At 42.9% G+C, this 27931-nt stretch overlaps 1 protein-coding gene across 1 annotated transcript in view; it reads right to left on the reverse strand.

The window, feature by feature from the left end:
- LOC311143790 (ephrin type-A receptor 6-like) overlaps nt 1-24049 on the reverse strand; it is a gene marked incomplete at both ends in the record, with an annotated part of 549016 nt that extends 524967 nt beyond the window's left edge. Inside the window, 3 exons of the mRNA XM_084179672.1 lie at nt 3951-4004; nt 9827-9891; nt 23947-24049. Of these exons, the coding sequence (XP_084035798.1) occupies nt 3951-4004; nt 9827-9891; nt 23947-24049 (222 nt within the window). The remainder of the gene's footprint in view (nt 1-3950; nt 4005-9826; nt 9892-23946) is intronic.
- Between the last annotated feature and the right edge of the window lie 3882 nt (nt 24050-27931).

Here is a 27931-nt window from a genome sequence, read left to right on the forward strand (position 1 = left end):
CTTGGAAAATTCCAGAAAATGATGTCATGACTTTAGAAGCTTCTGATAGGCTAATTGACATCATTTGAGTCAATTGGAGGTGTACCTGTGGATGTATTTCAAGGCCTACCTTCAAACTCAGTGCCTCTTTGCTTGACATCATGGGAAAATCAAAATAAATCAGCCAAGACCTCAGAAAACAAATTGTAGACCTCCACAAGTCTGGTTCATCCTTGGGAGCAATTTCCAAACGCCTGAAGGTACCACGTTCATCTGTACAAACAATAGTAAGCAAGTATAAACACCATGGGACCACGTAGCTGTCATACCGCTCAGGAAGGAGACGCGTTCTGTCTCCTAGAGATGAACGTACTTTGATGCGAAAAGTGCAAATCAATCCCAGAACAACAGCAAATGACCTTGTGAAGATGCTGGAGAAAACAGGTACAAAAGTATCTATATCCACAGTAAAACGAGTCCTATATCGACATAACCTGAAAGGCCGCTCAGCAAGGAAGAAGCCACTGCTCCAAAACCGCCATAAAAAAGACAGACTACGGTTTGCAACTGCACATGGGGACAAAGATCTTACTTTTTGGAGAAATGTCCTCTGGTCTGATGAACCAAAAATAGAACGGTTTGGCCATAATGACCATCATTATGTTTGGAGGAAAAAGTCTTGCAAGCCGAAGAACACCATCCCAACCGTGAAGCACGGGGGTGGCAGCATCATGCTGTGGGGGTGCTTTGCTGCAGGAGATGGCATCATGAGGAAGGAAAATTATGTGGATATATTGAAGCAACATCTCAAGATATCAGTCAGGAAGTTAAAGCTTGGTCGCAAATGGGTCTTCCAAATGGACAATGACCCCAAGCATACTTCCAAAGTTGTGGCAAAATGGCTTAAGGACAACAAAGTCAAGGTATTGGAGTGGCCATCACAAAGCCCTGACCTCAATCCTATAGAACATTTGTGGGCAGAACTGAAAAAGCATGTGCGAGCAAGGAGGCCTACAAACCTGACTCAGTTACACCAGCTCTGTCGGGAGGAATGGGACAAAATTCACCCAACCTATTGTGGGAAGCTTGTGGAAGGCTACCCAAAACGTTTGACCCAAGTTAAACAATTTAAAGGCAATGCTACCAAATACTAATTGAGTGTATGTAAACTTCTGACCCACTGGGAATGTGATGAAAGAAATAAAAGCTGAAAGAAATAATTCTCTCTACTATTATTCTGACATTTCACATTCTAAAAATAAAGTGGTGATCCTAATTGACCTAAGACAGGGCATTTTTACTAGGATGAAATGTCAGGAATTGTGTAAAACTGAGTTTAAATATATTTGGCTACGGTGTATGTAAACTTCAACTGTACACACAAACACCATATACTGTAGTTTTGACTGTTAAATGTATTTACTGTTAAATACTACGTTTCAAGGTGTATGTAAACTTCCGACTTCAACTGTATATCATTGTATTTTACATTTGTGTGACTTTTCTTGTCCCTCAGTGTTTCAGTGTTTTGTTGCTTGTCATGTTTTGTGTTTTTGTGGACCCCAGGAAGAGTAGCTGCTGCTTCTGCAAAAGCTAATGGGGATCCTAATAAACAAATAAAATACTATTTGAGGCCTATACAAACATACACAGACCCTCCCAAAAATCACAAAAATAAAAACATACACAGGCACGCAGTACAAACAGAAACACACACACACACACACATAAACACACCCTGCAAAGACAAATAGAAGATGCTGCGTCACATCTAAAAGAAAACACGCTCCATGAAATATTCAGTGAAGTAAAGCCTTTCTCTACATCTGACTCAGAGTTACAAAAACACACACAAATAGGAGAAGTAGTTCTGGAAACCTAAACATATCCCAGTGTTAGCGTAGCCACTCTGCTACCCACCGCACGCTACACTGGCCCCTCAACACTCATCTGTCTGTTAACACTGGGGGCTGAGCTGCGCACTGGGCCCCTCACTGTCGCTATACATGGGGGGCTGTGTGTGTGTGTGTGTGTGTGTGTGTGTGTGTGTGTGTGTGTGTGTGTGTGTGTGTGTGTGTGTGTGTGTGTGTGTGTGTGTGTGTGTGTGTCACAGTGCAGCTGTCACAACCAGCGTAACATAAGCCCTTATTAGACTCCATTAGCAGTCAGTGAAACTAATAAGAGATTGTCAAATACACCCAAACATTCACACTACTCACACTGACAGGAGAGAGAGACAGAGACAGAGAGAGACAGAGACAGAGAGAGAGTGAGAGAGAGAGAGAGAGAGAGAGAGAGACAGAGACAGAGAGAGAGCGACAGAGACACAGAGAGAACGACAGACCGAGAGACCCAGAGACTGAGAGACCCAGAGAGGTTTGTCTGTCTTCCTTTCACTTGTTTCTCTCCAGAGAATGGGACAGGAAGGGAAGGAGCTTCTCTCTTTCTTACCATTGACACCAGAACTTGACCTAGGAGATTACCTTTGATCTTCAATTAAACATGACTCATTCATCCTTCCACTCACTCATACATAGAATAGTGAATGTACTGAAAGTGGATCAATATCTTCACACAGCGCTCAACACAGAAAACATTCCCTTCTGAAAAGAGAGAAGAGGAGTAGATGGTCTCTTGGCGTTCTGAGCTGTAGTCATTTCTCTGGGCACAGTTCTCCAATTGGAACAAAAAGTTCCCCTTACACACACCATCTCATCATATCACCATATCTTTGCACACACCATATCATATAACATAATCTTCTCCAGGCCTATTTCCCAGCCCTCCACCCATGTCAAAACACCCAAAACACCAGCCCAGATCCCCATCATGTCCCAGTCCTCAGCAGCACACACCCTTTCCTCTGATATCCCCCTCTCTTCATGGCCTCCAACAGCAGACAGACCCACAGAGAACTGGTCCTTCCTCCATCCTGATGAGGTGAGAGAGGAGGAGCTCACTGATATAACTACTGCAAGCTGGGCCCTCTACCAGACACACACAGAACTCCTCACCAAATCCTCATACACACATCCCATACTGGGCTTCTAGTGGTTAGAGCGAAGGCCAGAGATGGCCGATAGATATGAGGTGTGTGTATCTGTGTAATAGATCAGAACTTTATCACAGCTGAAACCGTGCTTTCAAAACATAACAAGGTACTATATACACTCAGAGCCTATGTTCAGTATGGACTAGGAATGTATATTTCAGCAATGGAGAGTTAGGGAGGTGAAAGAGAGATAAAATAAGAAATAAATAAAAAGAGAGGGGGAAGAAAGAGGGGGAGAAAAAACCAGAGGGCAAAAGAAAAAAAGAAATACAGAATACAAAAGTAGTACAGGGAGTAGTAAAATTGTCTTACCTTGGCAGGAGCTCCCTCTCTCCTCATAGCCGACGTTACACAGACACTTCCCTATGGGCACTAGCCACTCTCCCTCTGTACTACAGTACATACGTGGTGGCTCCTGCTCCTTGGAGTGATTGACACACGAGCCCTTCACCTCCACCAATGAATGAGAGTCCATGGGCACCGTATCAGGGAAGGAGGCCAGGTTCCTAACGATGAACGGGCACTTCTTAAAGTACACCCTGACTGACACCAGCGCCACACACGCCCCCACATCCTGGAACGCCAGGTAGAAGCCCTTCTTGGTAACAGGCCCCACCTCCCGGACCTCCGTGTTGAGTTTCAGGATGCGGTCCCCCAGGTCCATTTGGGTGAAGCTCTCATCTGCAGCGATGGTGTCGATCTTGGAGAACTGGTGTTCTCTGAAGCGGCTGCCCTGGTCCTCGTCTGTCTCCATGTACAGCAGGTTGAAGGTCTCCTTGCAGGTCCCCAGGACCAGGGGGATGGAGTTACAGTCTCTCAGGGTGAACTTTAGCTCCACGTAGATCTTCTTGGCTGACTGGCGTGGGATCCAGTTGGTCCTCAGCCAGTTGTTCTGACTATACTCCATCACGTTACACACCTGGAAGGTCCTGATGGGAGTGTAGTTCTCGTCTACTCCGCTGATCTCCTCCCACTGAGAAGAGAGAGAGAGGGGGAGGGGGAGAGGGAGGAAAGAAAGGGGGAGAGAGAAAGAAAGTCATTCCATTTCTTTATTCTAAACACACCAGGATAATCATGCATCATGTAGTTTAGTCTCCCTGTCCCAACGGTTAAACTTTGAATCAAAGCTGTGATGAATAGGGAAACACTTGAACAATGGTTATTATTGTGGCTAAAGTGACACTTATTTTAATGTATGGCTTTAAATTACATTATTCTCCATCAGTCAGTGAGTGGCTGAATGAATGAATGAGTCTCTCCTACACACAGATGTCTGCTCTGGGTAAGTGGAACTTCATTTTAGTTATGAACAGAGTGTGTTTTCTATTACAATAATAGTGATTTACTTGGCAACCAACAGCATTCATAATTTCTCTTATTTTATCCGTCCCCCATTTCTCTTGCTCTGTCAACAACCATAACTTCTCTGCGCTCCCTCCCTCTCTCTGATTGCCTCTGTTGAAGCCAGGTATTATTTTCACACACATCTTCTACATATGGAAGTCTCTTTACAGAATTAGAGAGGATTCTTTCTCCTCCTTCCACAGACCTTTAGCTTTCACTCATAAGGCACAAGGGTACGAACAAACCTTGCTCTCTCGCTCTGAAAGGAGATCACTGTGGGATCTAGGGAACAGGGTTTATAGTATTATGAGTTTATGTGTCTTCATGTAGAGCGATATGATGCAAATTGAAATAGATCAAATGTAATTGTTAGTGCTGGCTCTTTCCACTAATGCTGTCTTTGTGTGAGTTCTCTGGTATGCACACACAATGGAATAGGATCACACACACACACAGGCTTGCCAGCGCGGTTAGAGAGGGGCGGTTGAAGCAGAGGTTAGAAATGAAATCCAGGTGGCAGCTCAGAGTAACTGAGACTTGCAGTGTGTGCGTGTGTGTGTGTGTGTGTGTGTGCGTGTGTGTGTGTGTGTGTGCGCGTGTGTGTGTGTGCGCGTGTGTATGTGTGCGCGTGCGTGTGCGTGTGTGTGTGTGTGTGTGTGTGTGTGTGTGTGTGTGTGTGTGTGTGTGTGTGTGTGCGTGTGTGTGCGTGCGTGTGCGTGCGTGTGTGTGTGTGTGCCTGTATCATCCCATTCCAGAGAATTACTGTGCTTTAAACCACTGCTGCCAAAACAAATGAAAGTTCTTATACGATGTGCTGATCATACACTGCAGAATAACATATTACATGGACCAGCCCCTGCCATACATTACATCATTATGACAGACTTCACCCTTCCCTCGCTCCTTTCCACTATTCCTTCCTCCTTTTTACTCTTTCTTCCTCTCTTTCTGCATGTCTTTGACACACACACATGCACAGCATGAGACGTCATCTCTCAACTGTACAGCCTCTCGCTCCTCTCTAGCTGTGATGATGACATTGGGCTTGTATATACTATCTCTTTACAGCACTGATACCAACCAGGAGGGGGAGAGGGGATAGAGAGAGGGGGAAAGAGGAGAGAGAGAAATGAAACGGTTAAACCAGCAGTTGGCAAAGCCCTAACACGACTCCCCTGTGTGCACTGGCTATGAAGGCAGGCCAACAAGCATGCTCACACACACACACACACACACACACAAGCTGCCAGCTAGCTGAGTCGCTGGCAGCGGGGTAGTGAGAAAGGAGAGGTGGTGTTTCAGATAGGGAGATATGAAATAACGTTATAATCCTTCTCCTGATCACGTTACAGTGGAATTACATTAGTTAGAAAAGACTGACATGTCTACAGCCCTGTGGTAGTATCATATACATGACCCCTGTGATTTAGCCTTCACAGACACACACTCACAACACACACACACATACATACAAGTGCATATACTCTCACACACAAGTTTCTCAGTTTCCATACTCATCCTCTTAATTTAAATGCCTGTGAGGTCAGAATTACAGTTACTGGGTTTCCATTATTAAAAGGAGAGAACGAGTGTGTGTGCTCCAGAGAGAAACACACCGAGAGAGAGAAAGTGACAGAGTGACTGACAGAAAGTGCTCTATGTGGCCAGTAGCAGGCCAGTGTCAAGCAGTGTTAGGGGTCTAAAACTAGCAACACCACTTTTCTATATGTCAGGACAACTCTCTCACACTAATTGATATAAAACAACATTCAGACCCTACCCCTGAACTCTGACCCCTGTCCCCAGGTCAGGGGGGGGGGGGGGGGGGAGTGGACATAACCCTGGCTGATGGGAGTTGCAGGGCTCTGTGATCTGTGCTGTAGGTAGAGCAGGCTGCTGCAGTAAAACCAGGGGGAACCTGAGACACTGAGGCTGGTCCACATAATGATCAGACACTCTGACCAACTGACCAAGCAGCGGGCTTCACAGGCCACTTCAAAGGCCTGAGGGACACAGCTTCTGGCCAATGACATTTAGATAACAGATATATTTGTACATAATTTTGATGTTGCCTTGTTTTCAACCATCTAAGGTATTTTCTGAACATAAAATTGAAACAATGTATATTATTTACAGTTTGAATCAATGTATTCAGGGGTTAGAAATGTAATGGGGCCTGACTGCTGATATCAATGGCTGTGACCCAACAGAGAGGTCAGTGGTGAAATCTGAAGCTTCATTGATCTGACTAATGTCCAATAAGGAGTCCGGTTCAGCTGCTCGATTGAGACAAGTAATTTCTTTCTTTATTTTTCTCTCTAATTTGCATTTACATTTTAGACATTGAGCGGACGCTCTTATCCAGAGCGACTTACAGTTAGTGAGTGCATACATTTTCATACTGGCCCCCCGTGGGAAACGAATCTACAACCCTGGCGTTGCAAGCGCCATGCTCTACCAACTGAGCTACAGGGGACTCCATTCCCACAGTGTGGTAGTAACCAGAGAAAAAACAAGTGCAGAGCATCTTTAGTTTCCTGATCTGGCTCACCATGACAGAACTCAGAAGCTTTTCATCACAGCTTTGACCAGAGAGAAACCATAACATAACCCCCCCCCCCCCCCCCCCCCCCCCCTACAGCCCTACAGTCCCCCTCTATAGCAGGCCCTCTCCAGGCCTCACCATGTGCTAATCTCTCGTTTACGGACAGGCTTTTCTCTTCTCTCCCAGTGCAGCTGGGGGCCTCTCACTCAGTCAGTCAGTCAGTTTGTATTTGGGGGAATATGGTGCTATGGTGACTAAATGAGTTTGGGTATTACAATACATGGAGACTGAGGAGCGGTGGACGCTGGCCAAAAGAGCTGTGCCATTAGGCTCTGGACTGGAGAACAGTAATGTAGTGTGGATAAGGCGATGCCAAGAGTGCATAGTATGTACAGGTTTTTGTAGGCCCAGACCTCAGGCTCCCAGCACCATATAGAGTTTCTTATTATTCCAGACTTGATATTCAGTGGGAGACGAGTTCCTCCTCTGATTCCTCAGACAATGTGGAATATATCTGTAAATTGGTGGGGGTAAATTGTTAGGGATTTCTCCTTCCAAAGATGTGAAACATGGGCCTGCTGAGGGCACCATGATGATGAGGTCGTCCACATCTTAATCTACAATGAGTCATCAAGAACTCCTAATCGACACCAGAGTGACCGTGACACACACCCCAGGGCCATGACTGAATTAGAATGAGTCTAGGGTGCACAGTGGGGTTAGGGTGCTGTTTTTGCTGTAACACCGGAGCATTTTGTGCCTTAACACTGGGTATCACTTTGCTTACAGCGGCAGAAGACCAGGGGCCCATCTGTCACTGTCAGTGTGTGTGTGTGTGGCCCCATGCCACCGTATTTTGAGAAATAATTTCAGAAGGACTGGCTCTCAGGACAGAATGCTTATCAGCCGCCGTCAGCCAACGACATGAGTAATTACCCATGATTCACCTTGAGGACTTGATCATCAGCACTCTCTCTCTCTCCACCTTTCTCTTCATCCAGCTCTCTCTCTCTACCTCTCTCTTCATCCCCCTCTCTCTCACCGTTCAAGACCACAGCAGGCAGTGGTTTCTGCAGAATGATTCAGTAGTGTATCTATGTACTGTACCTTAGTTGAACCCATTCACTGCATGTTGAATCTGAATCTTTCTAACTTTACCTACAGGAGTTCCCACTCTCAAAGGTTATGTCAATTACCCAAACCTGGCCTCAAACCCGGTCCAAAATAAGCATGAAACATTAAAAGTCAGTGTTCTGTAAGTGTGTTTGGTTCAACCTTATAAAATAACCTCTAGGTTTTATAGTGCCGGTAGTTAATATATAGCTGGGGGAAACCAGGGCTGGCAGCTCTATAGAACAAATGAGTGGATTACCTTCAGCTCCAGCCAGCCAACACTTAATAAAGTTCAGAGGAGGAATTGGCTGCTACAGCCCACGAGGCCAGTCCTATAACGGGTAGACAAATAAACACAGTAGACCCCCACACAGAACCACACACACACGCAGACTCAGACCGTGGCATTGGTAGAGACACAGGAGGAAGTAGGTGGATTAGGGAAGGGAAGGCAGTCATGCAGTTTTGTGTTTTGATTGTTTTGTTGTACTACTAAGTTAGTAAGGTTTGATTGCTTTGTTGTACTACTAGTAAGATTTGATTGCTTTGTTGTACTACTAAGTAGGGCTGGGCGGTATTCCATATTTGACTATATATCGGTATTGATGCACAGACCGGTTTGGGTTTTTACTTTACCTTCTATAACAGTATTTGAATGTTTGGTTTGTTAAATGTGATATGCCGCGTGTAATGTCCATTTTTATAGTTTACACTGCTACTTAAGTCATTCCTCTCCGCTCTCTCTCCATGCCGCTTTCCACACAGACATAGCCCCGCCCCTTGCCACTCAAGGAGCACATTTGTTGTTGCTTGAACAGTGTTTTGATCTGTTTTGATCTAAATCGAAAGTCAAATCGCAATTGAAACATTTGGTAAAAAAATAAGGCTTCGTTTTTGTTGCCCAGTGTGGACATTATCTCAAATGAGTGCAGAAAATGCAAAAATTGATGGAAGTGCAGGAAATAATTTTTGGTTGAAGTTGAATTGAACAGTATAAAACAATCAGAATGGAGAAAGACCCATTGAAATCACTTAGAATGTATGTCTTGCCACAGTAGGGTCACGCCCTACTCATAAAGCAAATTTAGAACTTGTATTATTTATTATTCAAAAACATCAAATACCGTCAAATACCATCATACCTTTAAAATAAATTGAAATACTGTGATATGATATTTTGGCCATATCACCCAGCCCTACAACTAAGTTAGTAAGGTTTGATTGCTTTATTGTACTACTAAGTTAGTAAGGTTTGATTGCGTTATTGTACTACTAAGTTAGTAAGGTTTGATTGCTTTATTGTACTACTAAGTTAGTAAGGTTTGATTGCTTTATTGTACTACTAAGTTAGTAAGGTTTGATTGCGTTATTGTACTACTAAGTTAGTAAGGTTTGATTGCTTTATTGTACTACTATGTTAGTTAGGGCTTTATCGACATGTGTTGTTGTTCTGTTTTTGCCGACAATCCAAACCATATTACAAGCTGATCCTCCTCCTCTTTAACAAGACAAAGAAACACAATCTGTCTCCCCAACCCATATGGTGAGCCTATCACATACTTAACCTATGGATAGGTTAATCTCACTGGATTTAGCTTCTAATACAGGCATAGGTTAACACCACTTGATTTAGCTCATAGGATTACAGAAAATAAGATAAGCTTGTATTGTTTGTTTCGAAATGTCCTTAGCACCATTAAAACCTACAAATCTGCTCAGAGGACAGAATGCTGACAAGACACGATAGAATGTAAAGACGTGTGTAAACCATGATACATTTGTCTACTACTCACCCCGTGTGATGGGTAGGAGATCCATCCCAGCTCCCCCTGGCTGGCTTTGGAGTCCAATAGGTTCACTGTAGAGAGGAGGAGAATAACAACAGGGAAGTGACTATGGGAAAGCAGGTAGTCCTGGCACCACTGTGGACATTTTGAATAGCTATTCTTCTGATGTCTAATTAGCCTCATCCTCCCTTCTCTCTAAACCTGGCCTTGGGACCTCTAGTCAAGAGCCATTACCAGGATAGTATTTACCCAGCTGCTCAATTCTCAGGACTCCTTAGAACACAGACACACACACCAGGACTGTTTCCCTCTGGGGACTTCCTAAAGCTAACCAAAACAGAGACAGCCTGCTGCGCTGTCCTCCATGATGAGGGTATCAAAGCAAGGGATGTTCTGGGTCTGTGGCGACCTGGAAGGCTGTTGAGCCACTGCTACAGCTGTGTGAACCGTCCCTCCTCTGTCCCTCCTCTGTCCCTCCTCTGTCCCTCCTCCTATAGTCCTGATACACATGTACTGCAGGGTCAGGAAACCACATATGCTGTTACGAATCTTTGGATCTACAATCCCTGTGCACCTGTAACTCTCACGTTCTAAACTTTATAATGGCATCTTTAGGTTTTCAGATAAATCATGGGCTCTGAGTGGACATATGTACAACATTCATTATTACACTGCAAATATGGAAATTATTAGATTATTTCACCAATTCTAGCTTTCAATTACAGTTTTTTACAATCACTTTGGCACTAATTTCAGAACCTTGACGTCATTTTTCAAAACTCTAGACACAAAACTCAAAACGGTCATCACTTGTAACACAGGCTGTCCAATGTTCAAAACATTGCATTGTGCATTCATATCTTTAAAGAATTATTGCACTTGCACAATCATTGGTTCCAAAAACAAATTTATTGTGAAATACCAATGAAACGTTAATTTAGATCACCCACACACAAGCAACCGATAGTTTCACTGTGTCATTGTTCGTACAATCATTAAATATTGTAGTACAAAATAGGTGATACATGTTTCATTATGGTACTACATGTAAATACATCCCTGTAAAAGTACTGCAGTAGTAGAGAGAATACCACAGAAACAGTGGAATCATTGAACAAAATCTGAAATATATTGATGAAAAACAATACAGTACTGTAAAACATCAACTTGCTTGCTTGTACTGTAAAAAGCAAAACATAGGGGTGATTACTGTACTTCTACATTTTCATCAACTCTGTCTTGTGGTTTTGGCCACAGGTTCTCATCTACATCACAATGGATGTTTTCATTAGCCAAACATCTTGGGAAAAACCTTTGGCCATGGCGAATCCAGGCCTGACACTGGTCTGCCGTGATGTCATTGCATGCGTCATCCATGGCCTGGAGAAGAGTGACTTGTTCATGAGGGCGCCTATCATAAACCTTCCATCTCCATGTGGAGAAATATTCCTTAATCGGGTTAAGGAAAGGAGAGTATGGGGGTAAATACAGGGTGGTCAATTGTGCATGGGCCTGAAACCATGCTTGCATCATATGAGCATGGTGGAACCTGACATTATCCCACACAATGACATAGGTCACGCCATCAGCTCTACAGACCTGATCGAGCTCATCAAGGAAGGTTACAAGGGGACCATAGAAACGGTGTCTGATAAAGAATGATGATGAAATATTACATCCATAGATAATGTAGTCTAATTGGTTCATGCTCCACGCTAATTGGTGACAATGAATCTCGTTACTTTGAAACTTTCATGATCTAAACATGGAATATTGTTTGTCTGTTTCCATACAACTATGCATTAAGAGTAATGCAACAGTTACTTATCATTTTGAGCAGTTGTATCAATTGATAGTTGGATAATTGTAATGAAATGAGTAGACACTCATCTGAAATGTAATGTGTGAATTGCCTTTTGAAATAGTAGTACTTTGATGTTAAGTTGTGTCATATTGAACAGGTGACTTTTGATAAATGAACAAATGATCTTAGTTTTATGTGTATTGTATCCAAGCAATTGAAAAAAGTGTTAGAGTTTTGAAAAATGTGCATTTTGATCATTGGTTGTGAGTTTTGTGTCTAGAGTTTTGAAAAATGACGTCAAGGTTCTGAAATTAGTGCCAAAGTGATTGTAAAAAACTGTAATTATTTAGTTTTTCTCAAATTAATTTAAACATTTGTCTAACGATCACAGACAGCTATGGTTAGATTGTGTGATCTGAATGGTGTTATTAGACATACACAACATTACCAAAAGTATGTGGACACCTGCTCGTCGAACATCTCATTCAAAAATCATGGACATTATTATGGAGTTGGTCCCCCCTTTGCTGCTATAACAGCCTTCACTCTTCTGGGAAGGCTTTCCACTAGATGTTGGAACATTGCTACGGGGACTTGCTTCAATTCAACCACAAGAGCATTAGTGAGGTTGGGCACTGATGTTGGGCAATTAGGCCTGGCTCGCAGTCGGCATTCCAATTCATCCCAAAAGTGTTCGATTGGGTTGAGGTCAGGGCTATGTGCAGGCCAGTCAAGTTCTTCCACAACGATCTCGACAAACCATTTCTGTATGGACCTCGCTTTGTGCATGGGAGCATGGTCAAGCTGAAACAGGAAAGGGCCTTTCCCAAACCATTGCCACAAAGTTGGAAGCACAGAATCGCCTATAATGTCATTGTATGTTGTAGCGTTAAAATGTCCCTTCACTGGAACTAAGGGGCCTAGCCCGAACCATGAAAAACAGCCCCAGACCATTATTCCTGCTCCACCAAACTTTACAGTTGGCACTATGCATTGGGGCAGGTAGCGTTCTCCTGGCATCCGCCAAACCCAGATTCGTCCGTCGGACTGCCAGATGGTGAAGCGTGACTGATCACGCCAGAGAACACGCCAGAGTCCAATGGCGGCGAGCTTTACACCACTCTAGTCGACGCTTGGCATTTTGCATGGTGATCTTAGGCTTGTGTGCGGCTGCCTGGCCATGGAAACCCTTTTCATGAAGCTTCCGACGAATAGTTATTGTGCTGACGTTGCTTCCAGAGGTAGTTTGGAACTCAGTAGTGAGTGTTGCAACAGAGGACAGACGATTTTTACGCGCTTCAGCACTCGGCGGTCCCGTTCTGTGAGCTTGTGTGGCCTTCCACTTCGCAGCTAAGCCGTTGTTGCTCCTAGACGTTTCCACTTCACAATAACAGCACTTACAGTTGACCAGGGCATCTCCAGCAGGGCATAAATTTGACGAACTGACTTGTTGGAAAAGGTGGCATCCTATGACGGTGCCATGTTCAAAGTCACTGAGCTCTTCAGTAAAGCCATTCTACTGCAAATGTTTATCTATGGAGATTGCATGGCTGTGTGCTCGATAATTGTATGCACCTGTCAGCAACGGGTGTGGCTGAAATAGCCAAATCCACTAATTTGATAGGGTGTCCACATACTTTTGTATATATAGTGTAGGTGGGCCTATGTCAGCGAATACAGCACGGCTTGGAACGCTGCTCATCCAATCAGCATCCAAACAACCCGTTTTATAATTACTTAGACAGAACACATGATAAGAGCTGTGACCCAGGGCCTCTGGTGGGCTGCAGTGCCGCTAGCGGAACAACAGAGCAGGGAAAAAGCCAATTTAATCTTGATTCAATCTTCCTTCAAGATCTGTGTTTTCTAGGGAGGTTGGGATCAGATATCCTGACTAAGAAGTGTTTGAAAGGAGAGTGAAGCTCTGTGTCAGTCTCTATGGCAGGGTTCCTCAACTGGCTGCCCGCGGGTAGTTTTATTTGTCCCCCCATGTTTTACAAACATTGTTGGACATAAAAACACCAGGAAATCAGCTCAAAGTTATTTAATTTAGGAAATCTGTTCCCAAGTATTCCCACGCATAACAGAGAGACACATTTGATCATATACAAATGTAAGCAAGGTTTGAAATGATTATGTTTTAGTCAAACATTATATCTGTTTGAGCTTCTTGAGGTCAAATTGCAGTCTACAAATTAATTGTAATTATGTTCCAGCCCCCGACTATCCACTCAAGAAAAAAATCGGCCCGCGGCTGAAGCTAGATTATGATTCCTGCTCTATGGGGAGTTCTGAAAATGCTCCCAATGGGGAGAGGAAATGATATCGATTTGCTACCTCACTTTCCACTTTGCACAGGATCGAGGATAGTACAGAGTGGAGAAGAGAGAATATAGGAGGAGAGAGGAAAATAAAGACTATTAGCACATTCCAGAATGAAGCCCACAACATTGAGGCTCACCTAAGTTCTAGCTAAGCAGCGCCCGCACGCACACACACACACACACACACTCCTTTTAGAGCTAATAAAGCTATCTGCTCCTGCCAGATTATAGCAGTGCAGCATCCAGCTCCATTGGTTTCAATTTACATTTCTCAACGAGCCAGGCCCCATCTCAAATTGAGCCGAGCGAGGGATTTTGAGAGCAGAAAATTAGATGGCTCTATCTGAAACTGCCTCTCCAGCTGCACGGGCCGGAAATCACCACCAAAGTCCCACACACTCACACACACACGTGTACATGCACATACAAAGATCCACATGCGCACACTCATTACACAAACACACACACAAATACATGCACAGACACTCACACAAAACACTCACACATAGACACACTCTCTCGTCAGTGTGTCTACCCAGTCAGTTAGCCGCAGTGTGTTTCAGAAAGCACAGTCTTTTCATGGTAACTAACAGTAAGGAACAGTATTAATAGCAGTCTGAGTAGGCTACTGCTGGTCTCTGGTCTGGGAACAAACAACGTGGGGACATTCAGGTGTGTCAATATGGGAAAGACAGAGACAGACAGTAGAACCACAGGCCCAATAGTTCCATCTGGTGTAGAGAATGAGCTTTTATTGATGATTTCAGCTCTGCAGTAAGGTGTACACAGGGCTGTAGGCAGACAGGCTGGGCAGTGAGCACAGGGTCTGCAGGAACACATCAATATGATATAGGAATCTTCTAGTCTACCAAGGCTGGCACAGAATTTAGGGAACAAGCCTGTTGTGACTGCAGGTTGTGTATGTGTGTTAGGGTCTGCGGTAGTCTGTCTGCAGCCAGGCACATCTGCAGGTTGTGACTGTGTTCAGAGTGAAATGTTCTCCTCCCATGATTTATTCACACCGAGTGTTGCTGTGTCTGATGCTGCTGCTGGTTCCCCTCTCACAGCTCATGCATGCAACTAGCTCACAGTCTCACGTCAGAATTAGACGTTTATCCATGTTTCTCAAACATCCAATTTCGAAGTTTTTCCAAACATCAAATTTCAAAGTGTTTCAGGTTAAGTTTAGGCAGTAACTCCGAAATCTTGAGGTTAGGTATTAACTCTGAAAGTTTAAGGTAAGGGTTAAGGTTTGGGATAGGCTTAAAACAACTTTCTATCGCTGGATTTGAACATGCAACCTTTGGCACCAGAGGCTCACTGTTGCCCCTAGTGGGCAACAGTGAGCACTGTCCTGTCCCGACTTCCTCAAACATGGGTGGAAGTCGAATACTGACTTGTATCACGGGTGACCTGGCTGCATACACGCATGTACACACACTATTTCTCTAATAATCACATACAGTGCATTCGGAAAGTATTCAGACCTCTTGACTTTTTCCACATTTTGTTACGTTACAGCCTTATTCTAAAATCAATCTCCACACAATACCCCATAATGACAAAGTAAAAACAGGTTTTTAGAAATGTTTGCAAATGTCTTACAAATAAACTGAAATATCACATTTACATAAGTATTCAGACCCTTTACTCAGTACTTTGATGAAGCACCTTTGGCAGCAATTACAGCCTCAAGTCTTCTTGGGTATGACGCTACAAGCGTGGCACACCTGTATTTGGGGAGTTTCTCCCATTCTGCTCTGCAGATCCTCTCAAGCTCTGTCAGGTTGGATGGGGAGCGTCGCTGCACAGCTATTTTCAGGTCTCTCCAGAGATGTTCAATCGTGTTCAAGTCTGGGATCTGACTGGGCCACTCAAGGACATTCAGAGACTTGTCCAGAAGCCACTCCTGCGTTGTCTTGGTTGTGTGCTTAGGGTTGTTGTCTTGTTGGAAGGTGAACCTTGGCCCCAGTCTGAGGTCCTGAGCGCTCTGGAGCAGGGTTTCATCAAGGATCTCTCTGTACATTGTGCCGTTCATCTTTCCCTCGATCCTAACTAGTCTCCCAGGCTCTGCCGCTGAAAAAAATCCCCACAGCATGATGCTTACTCCACAATGCTTCACCATACAGATGGTGCCAGGTTTCCTCCAGACGTGACGCTTGGCATTCAGGCCAAAGAGTTCAATCTTGGTTTCATCAGATCAGAGAATCTTCTTCTCATGGTCTGAGAGTCCTTTAGGTGCCTTTTGGCAAACTCCAAGCAGGCTGTCATGTGCCTTTTACTGAGGAGTGGCTTCCGTCTTGCCACTCTACCATAAAGGCCTGAATGGTGGAGTGCTGCAGAGATGGTTATCCTTCTGGAAGTTTCTCCCATCTCCACAGAGGAACTCTGGAGCTCTGTCAGAGTGACCAACGGGTTCTTGGTCACCTCCCTGGCGGCCAGCTCTAGGATGAGTCTTGGTGGTTCCAAACTTCTTCCACTTAAGAATGATGCAGGCCACTGTGTTCTTGGGGACCTTCAATGCTGCAGACATTTTTTGGTACCCTTTCCCAGATCTGTGCCTCGACACAATCCTGTCTCAGAGCTCTACGGACAATTCCTTCGACCTCATGGCTTGGTTTTTGCTCTGACATGCATTGTCAACTGTGGGATCTGTCAACTGTGGTAAATTCAATTGATTGGACATGATTTAGAAAGGCACACACCTTTCTATATAAGGTATATAGAAAGGTGTGTGCCTTTCTAAATCATGTCCAATCAATTGAATTTACCACAGGTGGACTCCAAGTTGTAGAAACATCAAGGATGATCAATGGAAACAGGATGCACCTGAGCTCAATTTCCAGTCTCATAGCAAAGGGTCTGAATACTTATGTAAATAATGTATCTGTTGTTGTTTTTTATTAATTTGCAAAAATGTCAAAAAAACTGTTTTCGTGTTGTCATTATGGGGTATTGTGTGTAGATTGATGAGGAAAGAAATTAATTTAATCCATTTTAGAATAAGGCTGTAACGTAACAAAATGGTGAAAAGGGGAAGAGGTCTGAATACTTTCCGAATGCACTGTACATTGTGAGATATTGGATAACCTATAAACACCACCTATACATCACTTCACACTGCAATACCTACAGTAGTGATGCGCAGGTTGACTCATAACCCGCAGTCCCAGCGGTTATATCTGCGGGCAGACAGGTTTAGGGTCATTAAATATCGGGGCAGACAAGTTTAGGGTCATTCAATATTGTGTGGCTGAAAGGCAAGTGGGTGGCAGGCGGGTTGAATAAAGAGAAACAATCTTTCAAAAAAATCAATAAATGTATAATTGTCGTGCAATTTATATAAGCTACATTGAGGTTTTTATTTTAGGCTATCTGGTATTAGTGCATAAGCCTAAACTTCAGGGTTTAACTGTAGCGCGCCAAATAGCCTACACAGCCAATCGCCAAATAATACTGTAATGACCCTGGGTTTAAAAGCGCGGATATCGACTCTGCCACGGGAGCATGCTTTTGGGGCACAGTCGATGGCGCGTTGGAGGTTGAGGGTTTGAGACCTGCTCCCTGCCTGTTTCATTACATTGGTGTCAGAAGTGATCGGACCTTGCGTCCACGAACGTACGTGTGCTTGGCCGGTGAGCGCGTTCCTGTAAGACATTGAGTTGTAGGCTAGCGCGAGGACGCGCACTTTGAAAGGAGGGAATTGTGTAACGACCCTGGGGTTATAAACGGACATTGTCGAAGTTTAATTCAATAAGACAAAAGCTGCAAAAGGAGAGTTGAAAATAAAGACAAGATAGGGCCTGAAAAGTAATGTTTGGAAAATATTTGGTGAAGTGGTCAAATATGATGATAGCAGTGCCGGCTATGTTATGTGTGATGATTTTGAGGCGCTATACAAATTCGACAGTCTCAAATAGGCCTATGGCATGTCAAGGGAACTGTAGCCTACTGTTTGGATGGGTTAAATGGAAACTGAAATCTGGACACTGACGATAACCTCTCACATAGCCTTAATAATAACTCCTGCAGAATTAAGCATTTCTTGCAGTAAAATGATATACCAAATGTAGGCAAGATTTGGACTTGGGAACAGGAGTGGAGAAATATTATTTATTGCTTCATCTTGAAAGAATGCAATGCTCAGTTAAATACCATCTGTAGAGGTGCGGTCTTCATCATAAAATCATCATAATAGCTGATAGTATTTCAACCACTTAAAATATGCATCGAAGCCGAACTGAAACCTTCTCAGAAACATGTTGGGTCGTTTTCCTGACAACACGTTTTCCTTACAACGGTCAATTTGAACATTTTGCACAGAAAATCTTTCCCGTTTTTTTTTTTTTTGTTGCCTTATTGTATTTTCCCCCCAGTCCCTAAACCTCTTTGCTCTGCGAAAGAAAAAACTTTACCGATGTCAACTAGATTGAAGCATTCATCCTATCGAGCTATGACATTCTGTTGTACAATGGTTTATTTAGTCTTCTAGGGCAACATATGACAAAAGGGAAGATACATGTATCTAATTATAGACAAGTTGACTAACAAATAGTCGACCAAAAATGACGGAAATTATAAGCAGAAACATATCAAAATCAGTCCAAAAAAATCCAGCACCCCCTGTCAAAAAATCGTTATGCCGTCCTTGACTGTAGCCTATAGCGTATTTTCTATATTTGCGGGAGCATGCGTAAGCACATTTCCAGACCCCCTGAAAGGTACCATCGCTCACAAAGCTCTACTCCTCCCAGCGGGGCTACTGCCCCGGCCTCTGCGGGCAAGGCCTCCCTGCCACCGGCTAAAAATACCACCGCCTCCCGGCGCCCGGGTGGGGAGAGAAACTACCGCGCATCACGCAGCCAGACTCACCACTGTCGCCTATTCACACACGCACGCGCTCCCGCACACATAGGCTACACGTAGGCCTACCAAGCCTTTCTTTCATTTTATGCTGCGCACTCACTGCTCAAAGAGAACATACACTGAGAAAATACACTGATCCGTTGGTGCAAGAATCCCCCTTCAAATCAAGCCAATAGGCCAACAATATTTGATTTGATTTGATTAGACAATATCACACAAATTCTGGCCAAATTATCCCCCCTAAAATTAACAATCCTAAAAGCGGCCGTATTACTTTCTACTCCTGGGGTAGACTAATTGCAATACGGGACACAGTGTCGTAGCTCACCAAAGTTCGCCCATGACTATGGCTTTAGACCCGCACAGCTAAATGGCAGAAACATTTATTTGCTTCTGTAAACAGGAGTGTGTATAGCAGGTAGCCTGCACAGATAGGAGAGGAGATATGAAATAAGAGTCACCGCTATAACTCTGTGTGTTGTGGATTACAGGGACATACTGTTTTATGGGAGGGAGTTTATCCATTGTCCTGCTACTAACCTTGACTAATAGCATGTGGGCCTATACACATTTGATCAATGTCATAGCCTATTGAAACCATGAATATATGGACATGGTGATACAATTCAGTATATAGGTCGCGCCCTATTCACAGCAGCTTTTTCTCCGAACAGCCAATAATTCAAGTTGAATTATGAGTCTATATAGGCAGGCCTACGTTAAGGGGTATTTCACAGTTCGTTGTTCTTTATATTGATTTATTTTACATTTTCTTTATAAAAACTACCATTACCTTATGTGGAAAGTGGAAAAAATCGCGTCACCAAGTTTTGGTCCATCACAGAATAGTCTGACCTCGCAGCAGGCCTTCGCCTTAGAACACTAACAATCTAGCATTCATATGGCTTTTAAAATAGTACAATATCCTGCAAAAACTTTAACAATATATTTATCTGCAAAAAGCAATATATTTTTCTTATGTCAGTTCAAATTGGTTTTAAGTGCCATGGGTTTTGAAGATCTCACGAGGTCCTGATGAAACAGCCTCAGATGAAACAATAGTGACGGTATAATGATGTGGCGAAAAATATAGCATGGAAGTACTGAGAACAACTTTGCTAAAATTGTCTAGTGTTGCAATAGGTATAAGTTAATTCAAACGAAACAATAAAACAATTAATATATATAGGCATAAGTAAATAAATAAATGAACATTTATAATGTTGAAGGCCTGATGGGGTAACTTCAGATCCCTAAAATCTATTTTAACATTAAAATGCTGGTCATGCATAAGGCGAAGCATGTGTGTGATGTTGAAATTGTACCTTGCCGACGTTGTTGAAAACTATTATTTCATAAAATAAACACAAGAGTAGCTAGAAGTTAGCAATAACAATAAACAATACATGTAGGCTAATTAAAGAGTATTGTCATCATCATGATCATTAGGCCTATAATTAATGAGTTTTATGAATAGCCTGATATTGTGTAATTATCGTTAATATAATTAACATTATGAACTTCTAAATCTTGAGAGGAAGCATAAAAGGTGACAGAATCTTAGTCATTTAATAGGCTAGTTTTAAACTTCTAAAACGTCCATATTTTCCCTCGCCCTTACAACATGACTATGTCACCTGCTTCACAGTTTATTCTGAGCGTTCACAAAACACACACGGTCAAGTTGTCCTAAAGCTATCCTATATCACTGTGTATTATTTTAGGATATGGGTGTTATATAATGCAGCCCAATGAGCCATGCAAGTCGTTGTTCCGCTACAAGCACCAAAGTAGGGCGTTACGGATTGAACAGTTGTTGGACTGTATTACTATAGTCGATTTACGACTTTGTATGCTCTGAAATGATAGATATGATATCTGGCAACAACATGCAGCGAATATTTCCAATAGGACGGTAAAGGATGTCCTAAAAAGAGTAGCCTAAATCACAACTGACTCTCCGTCTGGACACGTTGACCAACAGACAGAGGACACGTAGCCTACAAATACAAAATACAAAAGTACAATAAATACATAAGAAGAGGGCAAAACAGAAATGTTCTAAAACTTACTTGCAGTCGATCCTTATAGATATACATGTCTGACCAATAGTCTAGGCCTATATTCTCTGTTCTGTTCAATAACAACTATATGGTCAATTAATAAAAGAGGTAGGCCTAATTGTAATTTTCAACCTATAAACATTTTCTTCACAAATATGTAGCCTATTAAATAAATGTTGCCCTGCAAATATAGATGCATAGCCTATAGGCCTAACCTAAATGTTGCGGACAAAGCTATATAGGCTTATAAAATAAGATCAACTTTTATATAGCCAAGTCCCCATTTTTAGTTCTGCACTCATAAAAGTAAATAAACCAGATATGGTGGCTCCATGTTCTTTGAATTTTAAAATTAACGGAGAAAATGTGGCTTTGTGCTAAAAGTTTTCTTTATGAAAGGGACTTATGCAGTGTAGCCTGTAAAGGAAAGGAGGGGGTTCTGATTTAACCAGGCCACGATGACACCGTACCTCGAGCACAAAAACAGCATCAAACAGGGAGACGATTCCTCTCTTCTCTCATCCTCCGCAGAGTGTGCATTTTCTGTTTCTGATAGAAGTGTTTTTGATACTTCTATTAGAAACAGATAGGCTAGAGCGTGAGGCTTCACGGTGAGAATGGCTCGATACTGACACTCTCTGGCAGACAGACCGGGTGTTGCGGATGGCCATACATTGCACGATGACATACTTTTATAAACAATAAGCTATAGGCTACGAAAAGAATAGGTAATTAGCAACGGATATATAGCCAATTGTTATTAGATTATTCTAGCACCACAGGAGACACTAATAACTTCATAAACAATAAATAATGACATAGCCTACATAGGCCTAAACAATAATAAGGCTAACAAAAATAGAGCGACTAGGCCTATATTTGACTTGACTATACTGTGTATGTCGACGTCTGGCTTGCCGAAATCGAGCTGTGTGGGCTACTGGAAATAGTGAGGTGAAAAAAAAGTGCAAAACAGTCAAAGCAGACATCGATAGACTAATAACATGTGCTGTAGAATCGAAAATATCAAAGATTAAATAATCCCCTCAAAATATCAGACGTTTCTAAAAACAAACCACATAAATTGTGTCCGGTCAATCCCAATATGCTGCCCAGAGACCCATACATGTAATTAGGCCTACATCAAATCGAAAAACAAAAGTCACTTCATAATCTCCACGCTTGGTTTATTAACTGTTTGTATAGCCTATGGCCTACATGTGAATTAGACAACAATATAGGCCTAAAGATGAGATGAGGCGATACGCGCCTCTACCCAGTAGTTTACATGCATGGAGGAATAACTGATTTGTAGCAATAGTAATTCCTTGCCGTTATAATACATTGATCATGTTAAAGAGCTATGATATGGATTGAAATCTAGGCATTTTTATTGCCCAAAGACAAAAGTAGTTTTATGTGGCCTTAACTTTGACCTCTCGCGCTGGCCCATAGACCTAATCTGTCTGACCTTTGAGCATTATTCGTTGTTCATTTTGATACCATATTCTCAAGCCATTTTTTTATATTCAAGCGTTGTCCTTTCCTACAAGAAGAACACAAAAGTGATGCTGTGGTCGCCTATGGTGTAGGCTTCGTGCTGTATACTATATATATGGCCACGCTGTTGCAACAAAGAATAGGCCTACGGGGGAAATGCTGTCTAGTCGCTCGCATGTTTTCGGTTGTGTGCCTTCAAGGTCTTAGGCTATTTATTCACTTCAATTGTTTATAGCCTATATGTTTACAGTTCAATTATGTCACAATTCGTAAGGGAACAGATGTTCTATAACATGTTCTATAATTTGAATTGATTATGCCTATAACTAATGCGAAGCCTATTTCCATGTAATAACAAGTCAATAATAGCATGACAATAAATAGCTTCATTTTACTGAGCTCACCCTTTGATTAGTATTTGGCTTTGTCTCACTATTGACGGTCCAAGTAGCCTACAGGAATTTCTCAATCAAAGAGCAATTACAGAGGAGCCTTGCCATTTGGAACTATAGGCCAATAATTTCATAACTTGACCGTGTGCGTGCATGCGTGCGTGCGGTGCGATAATAAACAACCTGTCGAGAGTGTGTGCGTGCGGCGCGATAATAAACAACCCGTCGAGGTCGGCCTATACAAGGAAAAGTAGCCAATGGGTTAGTCAAGCATTGGACATATCGAGTGGATGAGTCCTTGCGAATAGCGCGCTATGGGATATCAATCAGGAGAGTGTGCGTGTTCCTTCGAGCACATCTCCACAAAGTGGGGCATATTTATATAATCCAATAAACTATCCGTGTGAATGAATACTAATTCATATGAATAGGCTGCATTTTCTAAATACACATCTATTTAGACTAATGTATGATCAGCTTGGGTTAAGAGGAGCGGAGGTCCACTGCCTGCCTCTGGTTCTTTACTGTGCGCTACAGCGCTTGAACTGCCTGCTTCTACTCGGTATTGTTGTTGTGGGACAAGAGCCTACATGGGCATTCGTGAGTTATAATACCAAACATCAAAATCTACACTTCTGCATTCACGTTTCAAAATGTATTATTCTCACAATTTGGAGAAGAATTGTGGAATACCAATCGTTAATTCCAACCTAGATGCACGGACACCCCAGTGTTAAATGCCTAAAGCTGATTATCGTGATCCCCCATCCAATACCAGTTTCCATCGATTTACCAGCCGGCCAAAGCTCTTAATGAGAGTTTAAAACGCCACACGGAGTCCGTGCATCAATCCTTCTATTACATTACATCCATTTTGGATCAACACAGAGTGGGTTAAAATAATTACACAATCATTTAGAAATGTGCTAATATGCCGCAGTGACAATGTTTGGACATTATCGAATGGTCTAACATGACATGCCCTGGCTGTCCCGTCCATCCACAGCATCAGTGCTGTCAGAACAACCTTAAATGTCTGGGGTCCAGACTGCAAGACGAGCCGCTGCAGCCTACAGCTCTCTCTCTCTCTCTGGGAGCGAACACATAGCCTATCTCCCCTCTCTAACATGGATCTTTACCCTTTCTCTTTTTATATCCGACCCTCACTCACTCTTACCTTCATTGGACGGGTGGATGATCAGAAGTGCTGGACAAATAAACGACAAGATGAACAGAAAAATACAAAGTAGTAGTGGTTTCGCGCGCGGTTTGCAATCCATGATGGCAGGCAGTTCAGAGGGCAAGACAGCGCGAGGTACATAACTCCGTGAAGCATGCGCCACTGAATGATGTGAGCTCGCTCTCCCGTTCAGGCACGAGGCTCCGGTTCAACTCGGCTCCGGGGCTGATGTCAACTTTGACACCGGAGAATGAGGAGGAGTCTGCGCTCTCTCTGTCTTGCGTTCTCTCTCGCTCTACGGAACGGAGACTGGCTGGAGCGGGGGGCTTCCATTTTCCGCAGGGTCCTACAGAGCTAAATGGATTATTAAAGAGACGCTCAAGTTCACAAGAGGTCATTTTCCGACAGATTATTAGAAGTAGCAAGCAGCAGTCCAGCAGCATTATCTCCCCAAGCATTAGCCCCAGCAGTCCTGCAGCAGTCCCTCTCCAAACATTAGCCCCAGTAGTCCTGCAGCAGTCCCTCTCCAAACATTAGCCCCAGTAGTCCTGCAGCAGTCCCTCTCCAAACATTAGCCCCAGCAGTCCTGCAGCAGTCCCAAACAATGGCCCCAGCAAAACACACAGCTCCATTCTCAGATTTGACTGATTACAATTGAACTTACAACAGATTTATGTGTGAATGCATAAATACACTAAAATGATAATAAATATATTACTTTTCATATTCTTAAGTCATCAAGTTTCCAATAAACTCAAGTAAAAAATTAGAGCAGGGTTTCCCTGTTTTGGCTATCTTTCTAGCCCAGAACTAACACATCTGATTACTCTTAAAGCCTTAGTTGATCAGTTGAATCAGGTAGTGCTGCATGGGCTTTTGGGTCCAGCCCTTCATGCACCCCATTGGGTCCCCAGGAGGAGCAAGATTGGGAAACCATTAGTTAGTGAGCCCTTGTTGTCGTGGTGTGGTGTGGTGTAGCATGTCCTGCTTGCTGAGGCCCCTGACACACTGATCCACAGTGACAGGACTGCCCTGACTGCCCCTACCGCTGTGACGTCACACACCCCGAGAACCCAGCCCAGGATAGCTGCAGGGTGGAGGGAGAGAGGGAGGGAGAGAAGAGAAAGACAGAATCACTGCTTCAGAGTCAGCATTTGTCAATACAATATTACACAACCCAATCTCCAAATAAAACACCAAACCGTGGCCTAAATGCAGAAACAGAATTACACCATGGCTTAACGTTTTAATTACACTATGTGGTGCCATATCTTAGCCGTCACAGAATTATGCCATGGCTTGACATTTTAATTACACTATGTGGTGCCATATCATAGCTGTCACATAATTACGCCATGGCTTGACATTTTAATTACACTATGTGGTGCTGTATCTTAGCTGTCGGTCAAATTTAGCAAAGGTGACTCTAAAACGTAAGTTTAGGTATTAATTACAAATGGTTAAGGTTTGGGAAAAGGCTTAAAACAAAAAAAATGAGTGCCTAGCGCTGGGATTGAACACGCGACCTCTCAGAGCTGGAGTCTGAGGCTTACAGCCTACTAGATGCTAATAGGCGCTGACTTTGCCCCTAGTGGACGGTAGCTCCTGGCGTATTCCATAAGAGAATGGGCTGATATTATACTGAACAAAAATATAAACGCAACATGTAATGTGTTGGTGCCATGTTTCATGAACTGAAATAAAAGATCAGACATTTTCCATACACACAAAAATATTATTTATCTCAAATTTTGTGCACAAATTTGTTTACATCCCTGTTAGTGAGCATTTCTCATTAGCCAAGATAATTCATCCACCTGACAGGTGAGGCAAATCAAGAAGCTGATTAAACAGCATGATCATTATCCAGGTGCACCTTGTGCTGGGGACAATAAAAGGCCACTCTAAAATGTGCAGTCTTGTCACACAACACAATGCCACAGATTCACATGGTGATTGCAGGAATGTCCACCAGAGCTGTTGCCAGAGAATTTAATGTTCATTTCTCTACCATAAGCCGGCTCTAACGTCATTTTAGAGAATTTGGTAGTACGTCCAACCGGCCTCACAACGTGTAACCACGCCTTCCCAGAACCTCCACATCCGACTTCTTCACCTGCAGTAGGTCTGAAACCAGCCACCCGGACAGCTGATGAAACTGTGGGTTTGCACAAGTGAATAATTTCTGCACAAACTGTCAGAAACCGTCTCAGGGAAGCTCATCTGCGTGCTCGTCGTCCTCACCGGGGTCTTGACCTGACTGCAGTTCGGTGTCATAACCGACTTCAGTGGGCAAATGCTCACCGTTGATGGCCTCTGGCATGCTGGAGAAGTGTGCTCTTCACGGATGAATCCCAGTTTCAACTGTACCGGGCAGATGGCAGACAGCGTGTCTGGTGTCGTGTGGGCGAGCGGTTTGCTGATGTCAACGTTGTGAACAGAGTGCCCCATGGTGGCGGTGGGGGTTATGGTATGGGCAGGCATAAGCTACGGACAGCGAACACAATGGCATTTTATCGATGGCAATTTGAATGCACAGAGATACCGTGACGAGATCCTGAGGCCTATTGTCGTGCCATTCATCCGCCGCCATTACCTCATGTTTCAGTATGATAATGCATGGCCCCATGTCGCAAGGATCTGTACACAATTCCTGAAAGCTGAAAATGTCCCAGTTCTTCCATGGCCTGCATTCTCACCAGACATGTCACCAGTTGAGCAGGTTTGGGATGCTCTGGATCGACTTGTATGACAGCGTGTTCCAGTTTCTGTCAATATCCAGCAACTTCGCACAGCCATTGGAGAGGAGTTGGACAACATTCCACAGGCCACAATCAACAGCCTGACCCACTCTATGCGAAGGAGATGTGTCACGCTGCATGAGGCAAATGTTGGTCACACCAGATACTGACTGGTTTTCTGATCCACGCCCCTACTTTTCTTTTAAAGGTATCTGTAACCAACAGATGCATATCTGTATTCCCAGTCATGTGAAATCCATAGATTAGGGCCTATTACATTTATTTAAATAGACTGATTTCCCTATATGAACTGTAACTCAGTAAAATCTTTGAAATTGTTGCATGTTGATTTTAGCCTAGTAATTATTGGTTCAATAGCACAACAATTTGGAGCAATTTCTCTCAGGATGTCTATAAATTCAGTGGTTGGCTCTGGGCAAGGTATTAGCCGTGTGTGACATGAGGATTTATTGCAGGTTTAAGACATGTCCCCTCTCATCATAAATTACCCTCTACATACATCTCTCTAACTCACATATTACACACACTAGGAGATTCATAATATAACAAAATCTATATATATGAATTTCAGTGAACAGTAATTGTCAACATATTTTTGTGTACAGGGTTTATGTACTATTGAGTTCACTATGGACTACTCTACCCATGTCAATTATAAATGGTGAAATAATGCTTACTTATTTTTCAATGTATTTGATTGTATCTCTTACTTTACATTGTATTGCAACGTTTTAAATGTACTTTAAATAATGTGTTATTTAATCTGACTTATCATAATAGGTTAACTGCAATTTATGTTGCAACAAAAATAGAAATCATGGTAATGTGGATTTAACAAAGTCAAATATATTGATTAGCTTGTAATCTAATTATACAAACAGGGAAGGAACATAACGTTTATTCTGTAAAAAAAATATCAATTGTATGTAACATTGAATGTTGTCATATAGTTTAAGCGTAAGACTTATCATGAAAGAAAACACATATAGATGTATTTGTTTCCTAAGTGAGCTTTAATATAAGGGATGTGACTGATCATCCGGCTCACTCCCTCTCTGTGTTTTAGTCAATGCAACTCTGTGAAACTCCTGCTATTTATAATGAATCTGTTTTCTATTGTAGTTGGACTGGAAAGAGAATGAGCTACGTTCCTTTGCATGGACTTCCCCTGGATTACAGTCAAATAAATCTGTTTTTCTTTTCAATGAGTGTCAGTCCAT

This window comes from Coregonus lavaretus, assembly GCF_964263955.1.
Source record: "Coregonus lavaretus genome assembly, chromosome: 16".
Taxonomy (NCBI): domain Eukaryota; kingdom Metazoa; phylum Chordata; class Actinopteri; order Salmoniformes; family Salmonidae; genus Coregonus; species Coregonus lavaretus.